General features: G+C 36.9%; 4 protein-coding genes across 5 annotated transcripts; 2 read left to right on the top strand and 2 right to left on the bottom strand.

The window, feature by feature from the left end:
• Positions 1-397: 397 nt before the first annotated feature.
• On the top strand, positions 398-3,371 carry LOC123894607 (protein MAIN-LIKE 1-like). Of its 2 annotated transcripts, XM_045944654.1 has the most exons (4): positions 398-689; positions 1,070-1,559; positions 1,665-2,381; positions 2,483-3,371. In XM_045944654.1, exons 2-4 carry the CDS (start codon positions 1,077-1,079, stop codon positions 3,233-3,235), a joined length of 1,953 nt encoding a protein of 650 aa, XP_045800610.1. In that variant the 5' UTR covers positions 398-689; positions 1,070-1,076; the 3' UTR covers positions 3,236-3,371. The 2 variants fall into 2 exon arrangements, with proteins under 2 accessions (XP_045800610.1, XP_045800611.1); XM_045944655.1 differs by lacking the exon at positions 398-689 and having other exon boundaries at positions 939-1,559.
• A 497-nt stretch (positions 3,372-3,868) lies between these two features.
• On the bottom strand, positions 3,869-4,261 carry LOC123895991. Its single transcript, XM_045946451.1, has one exon. It carries the CDS (start codon positions 4,259-4,261, stop codon positions 3,869-3,871), a length of 393 nt encoding a protein of 130 aa, XP_045802407.1.
• Positions 4,262-5,664: 1,403 nt separating this feature from the next.
• Positions 5,665-9,195, bottom strand: LOC123895990 (PKS-NRPS hybrid synthetase cheA-like). Its single transcript, XM_045946449.1, has 3 exons — positions 8,964-9,195; positions 6,799-8,591; positions 5,665-6,660 (listed from the first exon to the last, which is right to left on the bottom strand). Exons 2-3 carry the CDS (start codon positions 8,587-8,589, stop codon positions 5,665-5,667), a joined length of 2,787 nt encoding a protein of 928 aa, XP_045802405.1. The 5' UTR covers positions 8,590-8,591; positions 8,964-9,195.
• Positions 9,196-9,568: 373 nt separating this feature from the next.
• LOC123894606 (nudix hydrolase 16, mitochondrial) lies at positions 9,569-14,558 on the top strand. The gene is made up of 4 exons (XM_045944653.1): positions 9,569-9,968; positions 10,918-11,029; positions 13,257-13,340; positions 13,980-14,558. The coding sequence occupies exons 1-4, from the start codon at positions 9,898-9,900 to the stop codon at positions 14,232-14,234; spliced, it is 522 nt and encodes a 173-aa protein (XP_045800609.1). The 5' UTR covers positions 9,569-9,897; the 3' UTR covers positions 14,235-14,558.
• Positions 14,559-15,743: the final 1,185 nt, after the last annotated feature.

Genomic DNA, 15,743 nt, shown 5'->3' with positions numbered 1-15,743 from the left:
TGATCCTATTATCAATGATTATATGAATGATTTTAAATTTCATCATCTTAACGTACTACTCATGAAAAAATTTGACCAACTTAGTTTATATTATTTGAGATGCACATCTAAACATTAGAAAATTAAATTAAGGGTGCTTTTAGGCAAATATTTAATTTTATACATATCATAGGTCTTGAAAGCTCCACTATAAAATTTGATATGATCCTTCACTTGATTCGCTTCATTATAGCGTTCCACAAAACCCGTGCAATGCACGGGCTGGCGACTAGTAAATAATAAGTGTAAAATTTTTTAAAAAATTATATTGGGAAATGGAAAAAATTCCTCCAACTAGAGTATTTATTTTTGGCGAAGTCCGTTACGCATATCAATGAAGCAGGGACCAAATTCGATATTTTCTCTTTAGGCCCCCCACGTTTCTTTTATACCCCCCTTACTTACGTTTTTGCCCCTGCACGGTGTTTCGGGTTATACGAATCGAACTTTAAAAAAATTCGGTTAATAGAAATCGATCGCGTTTAACTTCGAGTTTTGTCAACCGAAGTTAACTGATATAGAAACAGAAGCATTTCATAACCTCTCAGTTACGTTTTTTCTTCTAAACACCAACAACACCACTCCTTCTTCTTCTTGAGAGCGATTTTGTGGAAAACTTCAACATCCTATCTCAAACCATTCTTAATCAAGTAAGTTCCATGCATTTACATTCACTCTTTTCTCATTCCATGTTTTTCTTATCACATTCACTCTTTTCTACGTTTTTTTCCCTCCCTGAGTAATTTTCTATCTCAAAATTCTATGTTTGAATTGTTGATTAATGGTTAGTTGTTAGTTTAGTTAGATGTTAACATGAATGCATGTGATATTAGGTTTAATTTGTGTATGCAATTAGATGGTATTATGGTGTACACTAAGTGTTTGACAAAATGTGTAAGTAAAATTCAATATGCTTCCATATGAATAATGTTAACCATAGGTGTTAGGATTAAATGTTGATTGAATTATAGTTTGAATTTATCATAGTTTATAAGATTGTATTGAGTGTGAAGATATTTTTCCATGTTAGGATAAATATGGAAGAAAATGTTGGGAGAGGTAGACATGGCAAGCCAAGCAATGCAAATGCTTCCGCTCGTAGAGAGCTTGCTGCAAATCGCCCTGCCAAACGAGGTCGTAGTAAGCAGCAAGGACCAATTCCCGCGCGAGGGACACATGATGCTGAGGCGGGTGGTTCGCGTACGCGTACACGGTCACGTTTAGGCCAAGCACAAAATGCTGCTGAGGATGATGATTTTGACGCGGATCAATTTCTAAATCAGGATGCCGAGTATGGCGAACCTGAAGAACCGCAACCTGATGAACCGCAACCTGATGAACCGCAAATTGAAGAACCGCAACAACCACCACGACGGAGACCGCAACAGCGACCACGGCAACCACGACGAGATGCAGCAAATGAGGGTTATGGAGGAGGACCAAGTGATATGTCATTATTAACACAATACGGAAATCATAGGGCGGTTCCGATATGGGATGCAGAACCAGATGATCACGAGGTACCGTTAAGTGTATTAATTGTTTTATTAAATGTATTAATTGTTTTAAATACTGTGATTATGTTAATTAAGTTTTCAATGTTTTGTGTTGTTGGAATTTTTCAGGTTTTAAAGAGGACTCTGCGTTGCCAAGCTAGCGGGAAAAAGGTTATGGACATCGTCAAACCGCCTCGTAGTGAGAGGTGGTTTTGGGATCCAATAGAAGCATCGGGATTGGAGCCGCTTACCCGTGTCAATTTTAGCGTACTTGACTATGGGGTTATATGGGCATTTGTTGAAAGATGGCATCCGGAAACAAGTACTTTCCACCTTCCGTTAGGTGAGCTCGGCATCACATTGGACGATGTACAATGTCTGTTACATCTTCCAATCCAAGGAAAGTTTTTGAACCATACGAAGATGTCAAGGGGAGAAGGGGCTGACATGGTTAGTTCATATCTAGGAGTTGAGCGAGAGGATATTGATAAAGCATTTGCCGAAACCAACGGGGTACATTTGAAGCATACTACCCTGCAAACTCTATACACAACAAACCAGACGTCTGCTGAAAGAGCGATTGCTGAAAATAAGCCGGCGCATGTTGTTAGGCTTTACAGGGAGAGGAGCGTAAGGGCTTTTATGCTACATTTGGTCTGTTGTACAATATTCAGCAACAAGAGCAGTTACTACGCGGATGTTGTGTATTTGCAGTACTTTCAAGATTTGTCATGCGTTCATGAATGGAATTGGGGTGCTGCTGCTCTTGTTCATCTGCAGCATTATTTGGATCACGGATCTGCGGTTAGCACGACTCAGATGGCTGGCTACATGTCATTTCTTCAGGTAAAAATATCTGAGCGTTATATAAGATATTATTTGTATTTGTCTAATTTGTCACATAGACTATGTTTGGCTATAATGAATCTTGTTCGTCATACTTTCAGGGATGGATTATTGCGCACTTTCCGAGACTTAGTGTGTGGGTGGAGGCTCCTAGATATACAGCGAACATGCCACTAAATTCAAAGGTTGTTCCTGGGCAAGGACATAAGGATGCAGCTGGATATAGAAGCAGTTTGGACAATATTCAAACTTACGATTGCGTGTTCAGCCCGTATGATGCCCACCGACAAGTGCGACCTTTGATAAATGCATGTTGGTTTTCTGGATGGTTAAGGTGTGGTAAATTGAAAGCCAAGCATTTGCCGGAACGTGTGCTAAGACAATTTCAACATGTGCAAGGCATTCCAAGAAACCCGAGTATGTCTGCAACGCCGGGGATGAACTTGTGTGAGATAGATCGTGTGTTTACGGAAGAATTGGAGCTGAGAATGATAGATGAAGAGATGAGGGGTCGGCCTGTTACAAGCCCGTGGGACACTGAACCCGGATATATGTCATGGTTTTATAGAGTGTCGCATCCAGTTATGCGACCCGTAGAAGCTCCTGAATCACCACCAAGGCCACCTAATTTAGAGGTGTTAATAGAGGCGGCGGAAGCAAGAAATGACCCTAATCTAATGCAAGTTTGCCGGAGTGTCAAGGTTGAGGTCGAAAGGGCAGTTCGCGATGGTGAGGCGGTTGAAGGAACTCCAATTCATGGTACTTTGCAGCGGATTCTGAATTTGCTTAATCCGATACTTGCTTATAGGCGAATTAAGCGGGGGAAGGGGACACGCTACCACACTCGGGGGTAGACTTTGTTTGTTTTTGTAACTTTAATGTTGACGTGGTTGTTTATAAACTCTGATGTTTGTTTTTATTTTTGATGTAACTTTGATTATGACAATCGGATGTAGTACACTACGTATTTTAGTATCGTTTAATTCGTAATTTGTTACCGGTTGTTACGTTTTTTATTAATCGCTAAAATATTTTTAGATTGGATGGTTAATATGTTGATGCTCTGTCATATATAACATACTAAAATGTGTTATAAACAGGTTTGGACCTCAAATGTGTAGAGGTTGTGCAAGGCAGAGACTCACATTGACTGGTTTTTTGGCCTGATATACTTCGGTTTATACGGCTCGAAATTGTTTAAATTCCCAGTAATTTCGGTTTGTATCAATCGAAACTTATGTTTCGGTTTCTGCGGGTCGAAATAAGTTATATTTTTCGAAATTCATGTATATAGGGGGTATAAAAGACATGATGGGGGGGATTGAAGAATGGTATGATTGAAGAATGGTAGGATTTAACTCGATATTAAAATTGTTTCGATAGAACTCTAATATTGAAACGAACTTTAATACTAAAACGAAATTAGACAAATCAAACACAATAAACGGAAATTAGGAATTACATCGGAATGAAATTGTTACAACGCATCAAATGGAAACATGATTTCGATCTTCCGGACGAACAAGGCTAGCAAGGATGGCTTCGACAGATCTTGTCAGCGTTGCATCTAATTCGATAGGCCCCCTGTTGCTATACTGCTCGAAAATTGAGAACATAGTTTCAATATCATCATTGTTTTCAAGCATCATATCGGTGAAGGAAATGCGTCCGTCGGGACCGATCGACGGTTTACGGTACTTGAGACTCGAAACTGTTCTGTTATCGTTCTGGTTGTTGGTGGTACGATTCAGCTCGTTCAGTTGTTGTTTCAGACCATCGAACGTTTCACCATCGTTAATGCGAAACAAAATTGGTTTTTCGTGGTTGAAGTAAACTGCTGCAAGGGTAGATCTCATGTGTTGTGTGAGTGAGACATCCATTTTTTTGTGAGTTGAGTGTTGAAAAAAGATGTGGTAATGTAAATTAATTTATAGATCATATTGTTGCACATTATTGTGGTAGGTGATGGTTAATGTGGTAGGTGATGGTTAATGTGGTAGGTGAAGTTTAAATGGTAGGTGATGGTTATTGTTGCACATATTGATTAATTAAAAAACTTACAACTTACATTGTTAATTCAAACATTCATTAACTGAAAATTACGTAGCATAATATAAAATTCAACAACAACATAAACGGAAAATCAAAACATAAACGGAAAATCAACAACATAAGGTAGCATACAAACGTGGATATTTCGGATCAATTTCAATCCAGTCGAACATTTTTCTCACATCTTCATCATCTTTCAACTCTTTCCATTCGTATTTCCGTGGTGCATCATCATATCCTCCAACATGGTCAGCTGCCAGATCGATATATGACTCATAATACGCTAGTTTGTCTATTTTGATTTGTCTAGCGTATTTGAAGCGATACATGACTTCAATCGTATTTTTGATAGTTTGAAGAGTTGTTAAAGTGTTTTTCAAATCAACGCAGAACAACTCGTCGTTACCGCGAAACTTGATTGAAAATGGATAAGAAGTCGCTAAATTGTTTTTAACAACACGTTTTGAAGTACTCATTTTGTAGAAAACGATTTCAATTATTTTCTAACTCTCCCTATACGTATTTATAATACATAGAAATCAATAATATCCACATATATTGTCGGTGCAATATTGACCACGAATATCGACCACGAATATCGACCACGAAAATATTGTCGGTGCAATATCGACCACAAAATATTGTCGGTACAATATCGACCACAAAAACTTGTCGGTGCAATTTCGATCATTTTTCACATAATACCTACCTTTCTTCAATCCCCCCCATCAAGTCTCTTATACCCCCTTCGCAAAATTTAAATTTCTTTCGACTCGCAGAAACCGAAACATAGTTTACGATTAATATAAACCGAAATTCCTGGAACATTTCGGTTGATAAAGATCGAATTATGCAGAAACAAGGCCAGGTTATGCAGAATCACTTGCAGAACCACCTCAAAATCGTCGAGGTCAAAACCTGTTTTTTCTTTCAATTCATTTCCAAAATTATATCAGGCTAAATACAATTTGTTACAACATTTCATAACCAAAGTTTCATAATCATATTTCATAACAATAATACCAAAGTTCAATATACAATAATACCACATTTCATAACCAAGGTTCATGTGTAAATTGCGCATACAAAGTTAATATGTTACAAAGCATAATCGGCATGGTATACATCACAAAATAATGCGCTTAGCTACCCTTTCAAAAAATAGTGCGCTTAGCTACCATTTCAAAAAATAATGCGCTTAGCTAATTCAAAATGAAACTACTAAAATCTACTACAATTCCAACGGATCGTCTTTGCTACCCTTTCCAATCGTGACTAAGTCATCGCCTGCTCTTTCAATGGTCAACAGCTCACTAAACTTTTGCATTCTATCCAAAAACATGGGCTCCCAATCTGCAGCTTCTTCGGAACAAGAGTTTTTCCACTGATGAGCCGTTGGAGGTATCGGACATCCTACTTTCAATCGCACTAACACAAAGTGGTCAGCGAGCGCGCCGATGCAAATAATCTTGGAATCCAAGTCTGACGTGTCTGATGGAGGTTTGCCACGCAATGGGAAACAAGTTCTAGATGCTCCACACTTTTCCATATTTGATAGTTGAACAACAACCCTCTGAAAATGAGTAGCCACAACGTAACCCATATCCGGAAAAGTAAACCATTTGTCCTTGGTTGCAATAGCATGTTTACTCCTTCTCGGTGGTGGGAAAAGTGCATCCGTGACATACTTGTAACGCTCAGTATCGAACAACTCCACATATGATTCCTTATGCAATCTCAGCTCCCTCTCCATGTTCAGTCTGATCAACTCATAATCTTGTTGATTTCCTTTTTGGTGCAAAGCTACCACACGGTATCCACAATAACCGTCACCTTGAACGTCAATAATATCTTCAATAAATGGGTGCATGAACTTCGGCATATGGTTGATAAAAGGAATTTCAGGAGGTGCTGGAGGTGCTGGAGTCAAAGTACTGATGACGAGTTCTTTAGGCACCTCAGGCACTGTTTGTGAAGTCGACGGCTTTGACTTTGTTGCTTGCGACTGAGATGCCTGTGTAGCTGCAATATGATCATCAACATGCTCCCACCGAGACTTATCCCTGCTCGTGGATCTTGTGACACGAACTGATTTTTTCTTTCTAGCACCTTTTGTTTTGGCCTTTTGAAGCGGAGGTTTCACAGAGGTGGTTTCTGGATATGCAATGAGACGAAGTTGATTCCTAATATCATTCTTCACGCTAACATCGGCTGTTTTTAATCGTTCCTACAAAGAAAGAAAAAAAATCAAACTCATTAAAATTAATTGTATACAAAGTGTAACATTATACACATAATGTAAAATTAAAATCATAATAAAAAGGTATACGAAATGTAACCATTATATTTATGAATGTGTAATAACCTGAATTGCTTTCCACTCAGCCAAGCAATCATAATCGTCAGCCACGTCGCCCGGTGCCGGCTCATCTTCGAAACACAGTTTCTTCCATTGAGGGTGAATCTCATCCAGTCGGATAGGTTTGTTATTTTTTATCTTCTTCGCAATCAAGCATGCACATGGCAACCCGTATGTCCTTCTCATAACACAGCCACACTTTTTGCTATCCATACCACATTCTTCGACCCTGTTTGCTTCGTCATAAATGTGATCCATAGCCTTTCTTGAGATTTTATAAAACAAGAATGCGTAAAGAGGATCATCATCGTATCTGTGTTCCGCAACAGACATACTCCGACCGAATTCACCTTGTACTTCAGTGAACTGACTTATCAACATCTTATTTATCGCTTCCCATCCTTTCACCAAGTCACCGTTACCGTCCTTCAAGTAACCTTTCAGCACACCATGACATGATTCAGCTCTATTCGTGGTGTGATTCCCCATGTGCATATGTTGGTCTACCCAAGCATTGACAACCCTTTCTTTATCAGTGTCTAGGACAGTCTCTTCAACATAACGCAAAAACTTTGGCCATCTCGCACAGAGCTCCCTAAACACCATAACATTGTCAGCATATTCTTTTTCCGTTGGCGACTCTAACACATCATTAAAAGCATCGGTGATTTGATCCCACACATCAGTCTGCTTCTCATTCTCTCCATTCTTGATTTTCACAATTTCCTTCATCTTAGAGCTCACGTTCTTTTTTACATGGAAACGACAAACCATTGCAGCCGATGTTGGAAATACCTCGGAAACTGCATTCATCAGAGCCAAATCCCTATCGGTGACAATCACCTTCGGTCTAACATCCTCATTCCTTAAGAGACTGACACACTGCTCTAGAGCCCAAGTGAAGTTGTCTTCTCTTTCATTGGTAAGCCAAGCAAATCCAACATTGAAAGATCTCCCAGTTGATGTGAATCCGACAATCTCAAATAACGGCATTTTGTATTTGTTTGTTTTGTATGTCGAATCCATCAAAAGCACAGTAGGAAAAGAATTGAACAAACTTATAGATTTAGGATGTGCAAAGAAAATGTCTTGAACGTGTTCGGATCCGTCTGCAACAACCGTCCTATGTTTGAAAAAATACCCGGTCTCGACAAGTCTTTTGGAGAGGTGTTGCATTTCAGTCATTGATGCCCTCATTTTAAGTTTTAATCGATGACTTAAATTGTAGAGTTGCTTTGCCGTTGTCTTGTTGTTTGGATCCCTATCTTTCAATGTGGACATTATATTCTTAGGCGGAACCAAATTCCTTGACATTTCCTCCATACATTGCCTTTCTTCCGGTTTGAGACGACCGACAATGAGATGGCCTTCAACTGCCTTGTCCAACTCGTGGTTATGTTTGCCATTTACAACGGTCAAATGCCATGTTTTATCGGCATGACAATAACCACGGAGTCGAAATGGACAGCCGCATTTCCTCGTGCCGGTTTGATCAGATTTTAACTTCTTATTTGTTGACACGTACCGGCCTCCCCGCTCGCAATCCAACCTGAAATATTGCTTCCTCTTATCGCTGCCGTTGTCGGATTTGCCAATTACAATTGCAAACTTTAGCTTTAAGGCAATCTCCCGAGCCCATCTAATCAACTCATCTCGGTCAGGGGTTGCCATTTCAGTGTAAAAATGATCTGATGTATCAATCTCATATGCAACAGGTCTAGATGGAGGTTTATCAGGCGGAACCTCAACAATTCCCGGGGCACAGATACCTAGCACAAGCTCTCGTTTGCCCGCCATAACTACATAATATAAGAGGGATAAACGCATAATTAGCCACATATAATACTTAATACATATAAAATTGGTAGCACATTCTATAATCCATAACAGCTAAGGCAATGCAAGCAAAACAGACAGTCAAGGCAAATAATTTTACATTGCAAAAATTAAAGTTCCAGTTATTTCGGTTAGTATCAACCGAAAGAATCCTTCGGTTAGGCTTGGCAAGCAAACACGTTTAAACCAACACAAAACCAAAAGTTCCAGTCATTTCGATTCGTATTAACCGAAGGATTCCTTCGATTTCTATAAATCGAACGATTTTGTGTCAGAAACCTACCAACCTAGCATGTATGACAGTTGAAAATAAAAGAAATTAAACGGAAGATTACCTTAATATTGTGCTTCAAATCGCCTTCCAACCCTTAGCAAACGTTCCAAACTTGATTTTAAGCAGCGATTTGAGTGAAAAACGGATTGGATTTTGGGATCTCTTTTGGTAGTGTGGGGATGAAGTATTGAAAGTGATGAAGAATGTGAGGTTGCTTTCTATATAAACATACTTCGATTCGTAAAACTCGAAGGATAAAGCGAGTGGTTTTTAAAAACCGAAGTTTTAATTTTTTCGATTCGTAAAACCCGAATTTGCTAACCAAAAAAGTGGTCATTTTCGAAGGGCAAACTGGGATTTAAGGGGGGTATAAAAGAAACGTGGGGGGTGGGGAGAGAAAATATCACCAAATTCGGCTGTACTTTGGGCCGGACCCATGACGTTCCATAATCCGCTGACTTCTTCCACCGACTATCACAATCCATTACTTCACCAACCACGCCACCACCACATACACAACCCAATCACATTCCTCCATTCTCATTCAACAAAAACAACTCACCACGTGTCACAACCTAATTCATCACCCCATTTTAATACCCTGTCCGTCACCCACAGTATCCACTTCCACCCTATATATGTTGACCACAATCCACGTGACTTTGACCCTTTGATCCGTTCTAACCGCTTCTTCTTTCTCTTTTTCATTTCTTTCTTTTCAATCTCTCGTTTTCTTCATTTTTCTATTTTCTTCTTTCTCTGTGCAATTGCAAACCCTAGAAACTAAAATGTGTTCGTTGTTGGGATCGTAATCGAGTGCGGGCGATAACTGTTTCGTGATTCGCGCGCGCCGTATTTTAATTTCGATTTCAATGGCGAAGGAAATTGCTACATTGTTCGGTTTCGCGATTGTGCGAGATTGAGTTTTTTTTTTTTTTTGAATTTTGAATTTTGATTGGGATTGGGAAGGGTTTTTGAATTTGATTGTTGCTATTATGTCTGATTTGGTTGCTCGTACGGGTCGGCATCAGCAACGGTATGAGAATGGTTATCGTCTTGTTGCTGGGTAATATAATTTTCCCCTTTCATTGCACCCTTTTCAATATTATTATTTATTTTTATTTTTATGGTTTCTGTTGTGAATTTTTTTAATTATAATTAATACTTCCTCCAGGTCTCATATATAAGTGTATCCGGTATACATTCCTTATTCAATGAATCTGAAAAATGAATCTTTTTGTCGGAATCCTTAGGGAAAATGGGAGATGTCATTTTCTTAAGGAAAGTTATGTTTGTTTTGTTTTGGTTTTTGAGAAAAATACAATTTGGTTTTGTGACTTTTGTTGATGGTGATGTTTTGGTTGTTATTGGTTGATGTTGATGCATGTCTCTATTATGGCTTATTTTAAGGGGGTACACGTGAAAGTCAATGTATAAGATGAAGGAGCTTATTTTTACCATTTAATTTCATACTAATATAATAATATATGACTGATTGAAATTTAATTAATTTAAGGAAAATTAAATTTTGATTATATGTAATAATGATTAATATTTGTTCACAAGGTCTCATGTTTTAGACACTTTTGTGATGTACATGAACATGTATGTTTGTATGTATGAAATTAGTATTTGATTATACTTGTGCTGTACATGTATACATATGTATGTATGGTCAACTTTTTAGAGGCATTTTGACCAGATAGGATTACTTGGTCTAGATTTGTTTGTAACCTGTAGCTAAATAGATTGATTATCTATGAAGCACTGTGTTATTTTATAAAGTAGCATTATTAATTAAAGAGAAAACTAGAGATGCGAGAAGTCGTCCGTATTTGTTGATTGATGGTTGACATCCTTTTTCTTTTCTTCTTTTGAATGTTATCAATCAATTTACGTGGGGCGTATCTGTTGTGATAGGAGATGTTAAATTAATTAAAACAATTGATAAGGTTGGATCAGTGACTGGCTTTGTATGCTTGTCTTGACTTTTGAAGATGTCAATTTGGTTGCAGGTGTGTTCCCTTTAGGTATAAAAGTTCTGGAGACGACGACTCTAGTTCTGAGAAGATTATTGAAGTGCTTATGATTAATTCACCTAGTGGACCAGGTCTTTTGTTTCCAAAGGTAATGTTTTGAAATAACACTTCTTAAACCTGTTTGGGTATTGTTATGATTGGTGCTAGTTTACGCTATACTTTGATTACTATGATATTCAGATATTGGAAAATTTGCTCTGAAATTGTATGTTCTTTTCAGTCATTGTATTGGGAAATTTGGAATTTGTCATTGGTTGTTCTACTACCCTCTTATACTTATGATGGTTTTTTAGGATAAGGAAAAAAAAAATAGCATTACATGTCTTACTTGCTAGGGTGGAAGACCTTGATAGGTCTCCTACCGTTCATAACCTTTAGAACCGTTAAATTGACTACACACACTATAAACCAAATACACTTGCTTATATTTAAATTTGTCTTCTTCTCATGGGCTTTTTCATCATTCATCAATAACATACAACGCCACCTAGGACCTCACATATCTCTCGCTGTTTGTTCTCCCTCTTCAGATTTCACTACCATTTTTTCTACTTCTGCATATCAACACTATTTGATTTGATGTCAATTTCTTGTCACGTAAATACTAAATACTGAATGTGTCTCAAAAATGTAATGCTCAGGTTTTGCATAAATTTAGAAATGAATGGTACTCAAATTTTTATATCTACAATTAATGAAAAAATATTTCAGACAAACTCAATAAATAAAAGATTCAAACTTTCATCTTCATCAAAATAAAAGAACAAAACTTTGATATCTAACAAAAAAGAACAGAGTAAAAGAAGAGGAAATAATACATCTGCATCATCCAAGACTAAACCCAAATCACAACAAAAAATTAAGTCTTTCAACAATTGAAGAGTTAGTCTTGTGCCTCAACACTCTTCTTTTTCCCGGACACACCTCTTTGGTCATTTGGCTGTGTAGTACAGGTGAACCCTTACATCGTCAACAGTGGTAAATGAGAAGAGATCGAAAGAGAAAGAGGGGCGCTCTTTGTCAGTGCAATATCAGCAATTCACGCTTCTTCCATGTCTGATTGCTTGCTGCAAATCTGAGTTGAGAGGAGAGATAATAGGGAAAGTGAGAATGAATTAAGAAAGTATTAATTGCTGACAGTATATAATAAGATCTGTAGAACTTCACTATCTAGTTAAAAACTAATTCTTTTACTTGTGCACCGTAGGGAAACCTTGACGCTAGATTGGGCCTTTCTTTTTATATATTTTTTTACCACAATGCTACTTTGTACTTTTGGAAGGAAACTGTGCTTACTATCTCTATGGATTCATTTCCTATGGGATGAATTGCTCCAAAGAAATAAGTGAAATTTTTCCTACGTTCCTGCTACTTTTGAATGAGTAGAAAGGGAATATCAATTGCATTAGGTATTTAGGTTGTGTTTGTACTATATTTCTTTCCTTGGAATTTGACTGATGTGGGAATCTGCTGTAGAATATGAAGTAAAAATAAAATTAATTTTGTATCTATAAAGTTGACTTAGGATTAGAGAATAAAATCTCTTATGATAAAGATAACATACATATTCTAAAGAAGGTTTATTAATGTAGTATTAGCTGATACCTTCATGCTATTACGTTGATAGTCACCAACTGAATATATGACTCTTGAAAACTAGTTAGGTAAATGGTAAATATTAGAGAACAATAAATAAAGAAGAAAATTACATCTATAATATACACATACATGAGCTATTTATGTCAACCTAGCTTGAGCCTCAATATTCTCAAACCTAACTTCAAGCTTGAGCTTAGGTAATAAATTTGCTTGATCAACTGCTCATCTCATATACCCAGTGTATAAGATGTAGCGGATTTATTTAACCTCTTGACCATTTTCTGTTCCAATCACATTGTTAAATTAATTCAAAAAATTTGTCTTTGCTTTTGATGAGATAGTAAAATCAGTGGAATTCTGTTAACGATACCATCATTGTACAGGATCCATTTGATATAACATATTAGGTATAGGGACCTTTTACCGAACTGAAAGGATTAGCTTTAGCCCATTGAATAATTGGACCCTACTATATTCTTTTGTTAAAAACCTATCCTGAATTTATGGATGAAACACATTTATTGAATTGCATATGATACTGTCAAAATTATTCAAGTGAAATTTAAATGTAAGGTCCATTTATATTATTTATTGCTTCTAATTTATGCTATGTTTTGTAACTTAACCTGGTTGAGATCAGTAGTTCATTGTTTTTTGAATGGACCCTAAGTGTGGAGATGTCATTTTCTGATTATTGTAACGTTTTTCCATTAAAGGGAGGTTGGGAGAATGATGAAACTGTTGAGGAGGCGGCTGTAAGAGAAGCTATAGAAGAAGCAGGAGTTCGAGGAGACCTAATGGTGAGAAATATGAATTTATTAACTTCAGAGCTTCTGCAATATGTGGTTTTTGAGTTTCTGTAATATCATGATGGATTTAAGAGTTTGAATGCTTTGATCTCGTAATGGAAACCTATGTTCTGGTGCATGTGAGAAAGTCATATCATCTTCTCATAGTATTCTTTGTTGCTTTTAGTTGGTTGTATTTGCAGCGAAGTCTTCTAAACTTTTCATGGTTGTGAATGCACAAGAATGCACATTAACATTTAAAATATGGTGAATTTGAGCCTAAATTAGGGTTGAATATTATCACTTTTAAATACAAGAATGCACATTAACATTTAAAATATGGTGAATTTGAGCCTAAATTAGGGTTGAATATTATCACTTTTAAATATTTTTTTCCAACATTTATTTCAGATGTGAGCAAAAGTCAGTGATTCTACATGATTTTGGTATTGTTATTATCAATTTGTCTTGGCATGCTTGTGATTCACTCTTTTACTGCTGTCGATTGGAAGTTGAAACTTATAGTCTGATTTAGTTATTTTAATTGTAAACAAGGCTGATTAATATTGCTAATTTTCATATTGATCTTGTCATTTTGATGGATACACTTGCAAACTGATGGCTGAAACCTGTTGCTACATGGTGTGTCAGGATTGTCTTGGGTGCTATGAGTTTAGGAGTAAGACCCACCAAGATGAGTTCAGTCCAGAAGGGTGGTGTAAAGCAGCAATGTTTGCTTTGTTTGTCAAGGAGGAACTTCAGCTGTGGCCTGAGCAAAATACCAGAAATAGGAGTTGGCTGGCTGTATCAGAGGCACTCGGAAGCCTCCGGCATGAATGGATGAGGGATGCTCTGGAACGCTTCTGCAAATGGCATGAGGAAAAGTTTGTTGATGGAACAATATGATTTACCTGATATTAGACTGATTTGCTGACAATTTATTTTTAGGGGGGTGGCTATTTGATAAAAATACTATTCTTGGGGTAGTTACTTTAGGAAATATAACTGATCAGAATTGCTTAGTTATTATTTCAAGTATGTGGAATGATCTCTGGTTCTTGATTCAGAGTAATTCATAACATTCAATATCAGCTCAGTTGTTCATTCTTGTTCTGTTAAATTTGTATCTGTGCATGCGTACACCTATATATTTGATTTACTAAATATTGATGTTGAATATGACCAACTCATACAAACATGAAGTAATAACGGCATAGTTATTCATTGTAACTGTTCCATGCATGCAATTTAGTGATAAACATATTCACTGGTTTTAAAGGGACACAATGGTTAAGCTTCCAGAGATATAAGCAATTAAATCCATTTGATACTGGAGTGGAACAATAGAAAACAAAAGTAGAGCAGCTAAATACATAAATAACCAAGAGCGCTTGGACGAAATAGTGTGATTTTTTTTTAGCTTAACCAAGGTCTTAGGTTCGACCCTTGTCTTGGATATGCAGTGGTGTTAAAATTCTTAGGATGAGTTTGCCACTTATTTGGGGTTTCACAAGGCTTGAGATGAATTAGTCTCTGCAGTTGCGTGCCGATGATACTTGATTTATGAAAAGAAAAAAAAAATTCATAATTGTTTCACCCACACACTCATTTAACAACATCGTAATATCTACAAGTTCGTGGTAGATTTAATTGATGAAAAGGGGTTGTGGAACTGGAGTTTGCTTGAAGATTGGCTACCATAAGATATTTTGTCCAAGATTGGTTACCATAAGAACAGGATCAGCTTCCCTGCCAAATATATTCTCTGAACAAGAATGAAATCAAGAGCTAATGCATATTGATTGTGCGCTTATAGTCAACCCAAAGATTCTAAACTTGAAAGGATCACGCACACACATACTGGTGATCCTTGCCTGTGTTTGTGGTTTTATAGCCCAAAAATTCATACAACAAAGCAGGCAACAAAATCAAGAGCTAATGTAACTAATTGATTCAAAATGTAAAATGGTCAATCGCATTAAAATTTGCAAGTAAATAAATTAACTAGTAACTAGTAGAGTATTCATGACAACTGAATTTAGGTCGAGTACAACTCAACTTTACAAAACTAGCTTAAGGATGTCTTCTACTTATAAATTGATTTTCAGGCCATATCACTTCCAATATGAAACTCTAAACGCTTAGGACCGAACATATGAAGTACGACAAGAGTACTCCGATAGCGAGTTATCTGATATAAAGTGTCTCAACGAATCTTGGATATGCTCTGATACCATCTTAGAATTTGGGTTGAGTCTAATTCAAATTCTAATATGGTATCAGAGTCTATCCAGTTAAGTCATCTACCAAATTATCTACACACTAATCTCAATAGTGTTGGTCGTGAGGAATGTATTGGGAACAATCTAAGTTTTACATTGAAAATAAATAAGGCCTAAAAAGAATTTATAAAGA

The sequence above is a fragment of the Trifolium pratense genome, linkage group LG7, assembly GCF_020283565.1.
Source record: "Trifolium pratense cultivar HEN17-A07 linkage group LG7, ARS_RC_1.1, whole genome shotgun sequence".
Taxonomy (NCBI): Eukaryota; Viridiplantae; Streptophyta; class Magnoliopsida; order Fabales; family Fabaceae; genus Trifolium; species Trifolium pratense.
The sequence above is the reverse complement of the archived record's forward strand: the minus strand, read 5'-3'. Positions and strand labels throughout refer to the sequence as shown.

What these genes read in the sequence shown, in the direction of transcription:
- LOC123894607 (XM_045944654.1), top strand. Translation starts at nt 1,077, where the DNA reads ATGGAAGAAAATGTTGGGAGAGGTAGACATGGCAAGCCAAGCAATGCA. An exon ending in CAGAACCAGATGATCACGAG is followed by an intron (nt 1,560 to 1,664) that starts GTACCGTTAAGT and finishes GGAATTTTTCAG; the next exon opens with GTTTTAAAGAGGACTCTGCG. An exon ending in GCTACATGTCATTTCTTCAG is followed by an intron (nt 2,382 to 2,482) that starts GTAAAAATATCT and finishes TCATACTTTCAG; the next exon opens with GGATGGATTATTGCGCACTT.
- LOC123895991 (XM_045946451.1), bottom strand. Translation starts at nt 4,261, where the DNA reads ATGGATGTCTCACTCACACAACACATGAGATCTACCCTTGCAGCAGTT.
- LOC123895990 (XM_045946449.1), bottom strand. Translation starts at nt 8,589, where the DNA reads ATGGCGGGCAAACGAGAGCTTGTGCTAGGTATCTGTGCCCCGGGAATT. An exon ending in CTGAGTGGAAAGCAATTCAG is followed by an intron (nt 6,661 to 6,798) that starts GTTATTACACAT and finishes CTTTCTTTGTAG; the next exon opens with GAACGATTAAAAACAGCCGA.
- LOC123894606 (XM_045944653.1), top strand. Translation starts at nt 9,898, where the DNA reads ATGTCTGATTTGGTTGCTCGTACGGGTCGGCATCAGCAACGGTATGAG. An exon ending in CAGGTCTTTTGTTTCCAAAG is followed by an intron (nt 11,030 to 13,256) that starts GTAATGTTTTGA and finishes TTTCCATTAAAG; the next exon opens with GGAGGTTGGGAGAATGATGA. An exon ending in GAGTTCGAGGAGACCTAATG is followed by an intron (nt 13,341 to 13,979) that starts GTGAGAAATATG and finishes ATGGTGTGTCAG; the next exon opens with GATTGTCTTGGGTGCTATGA.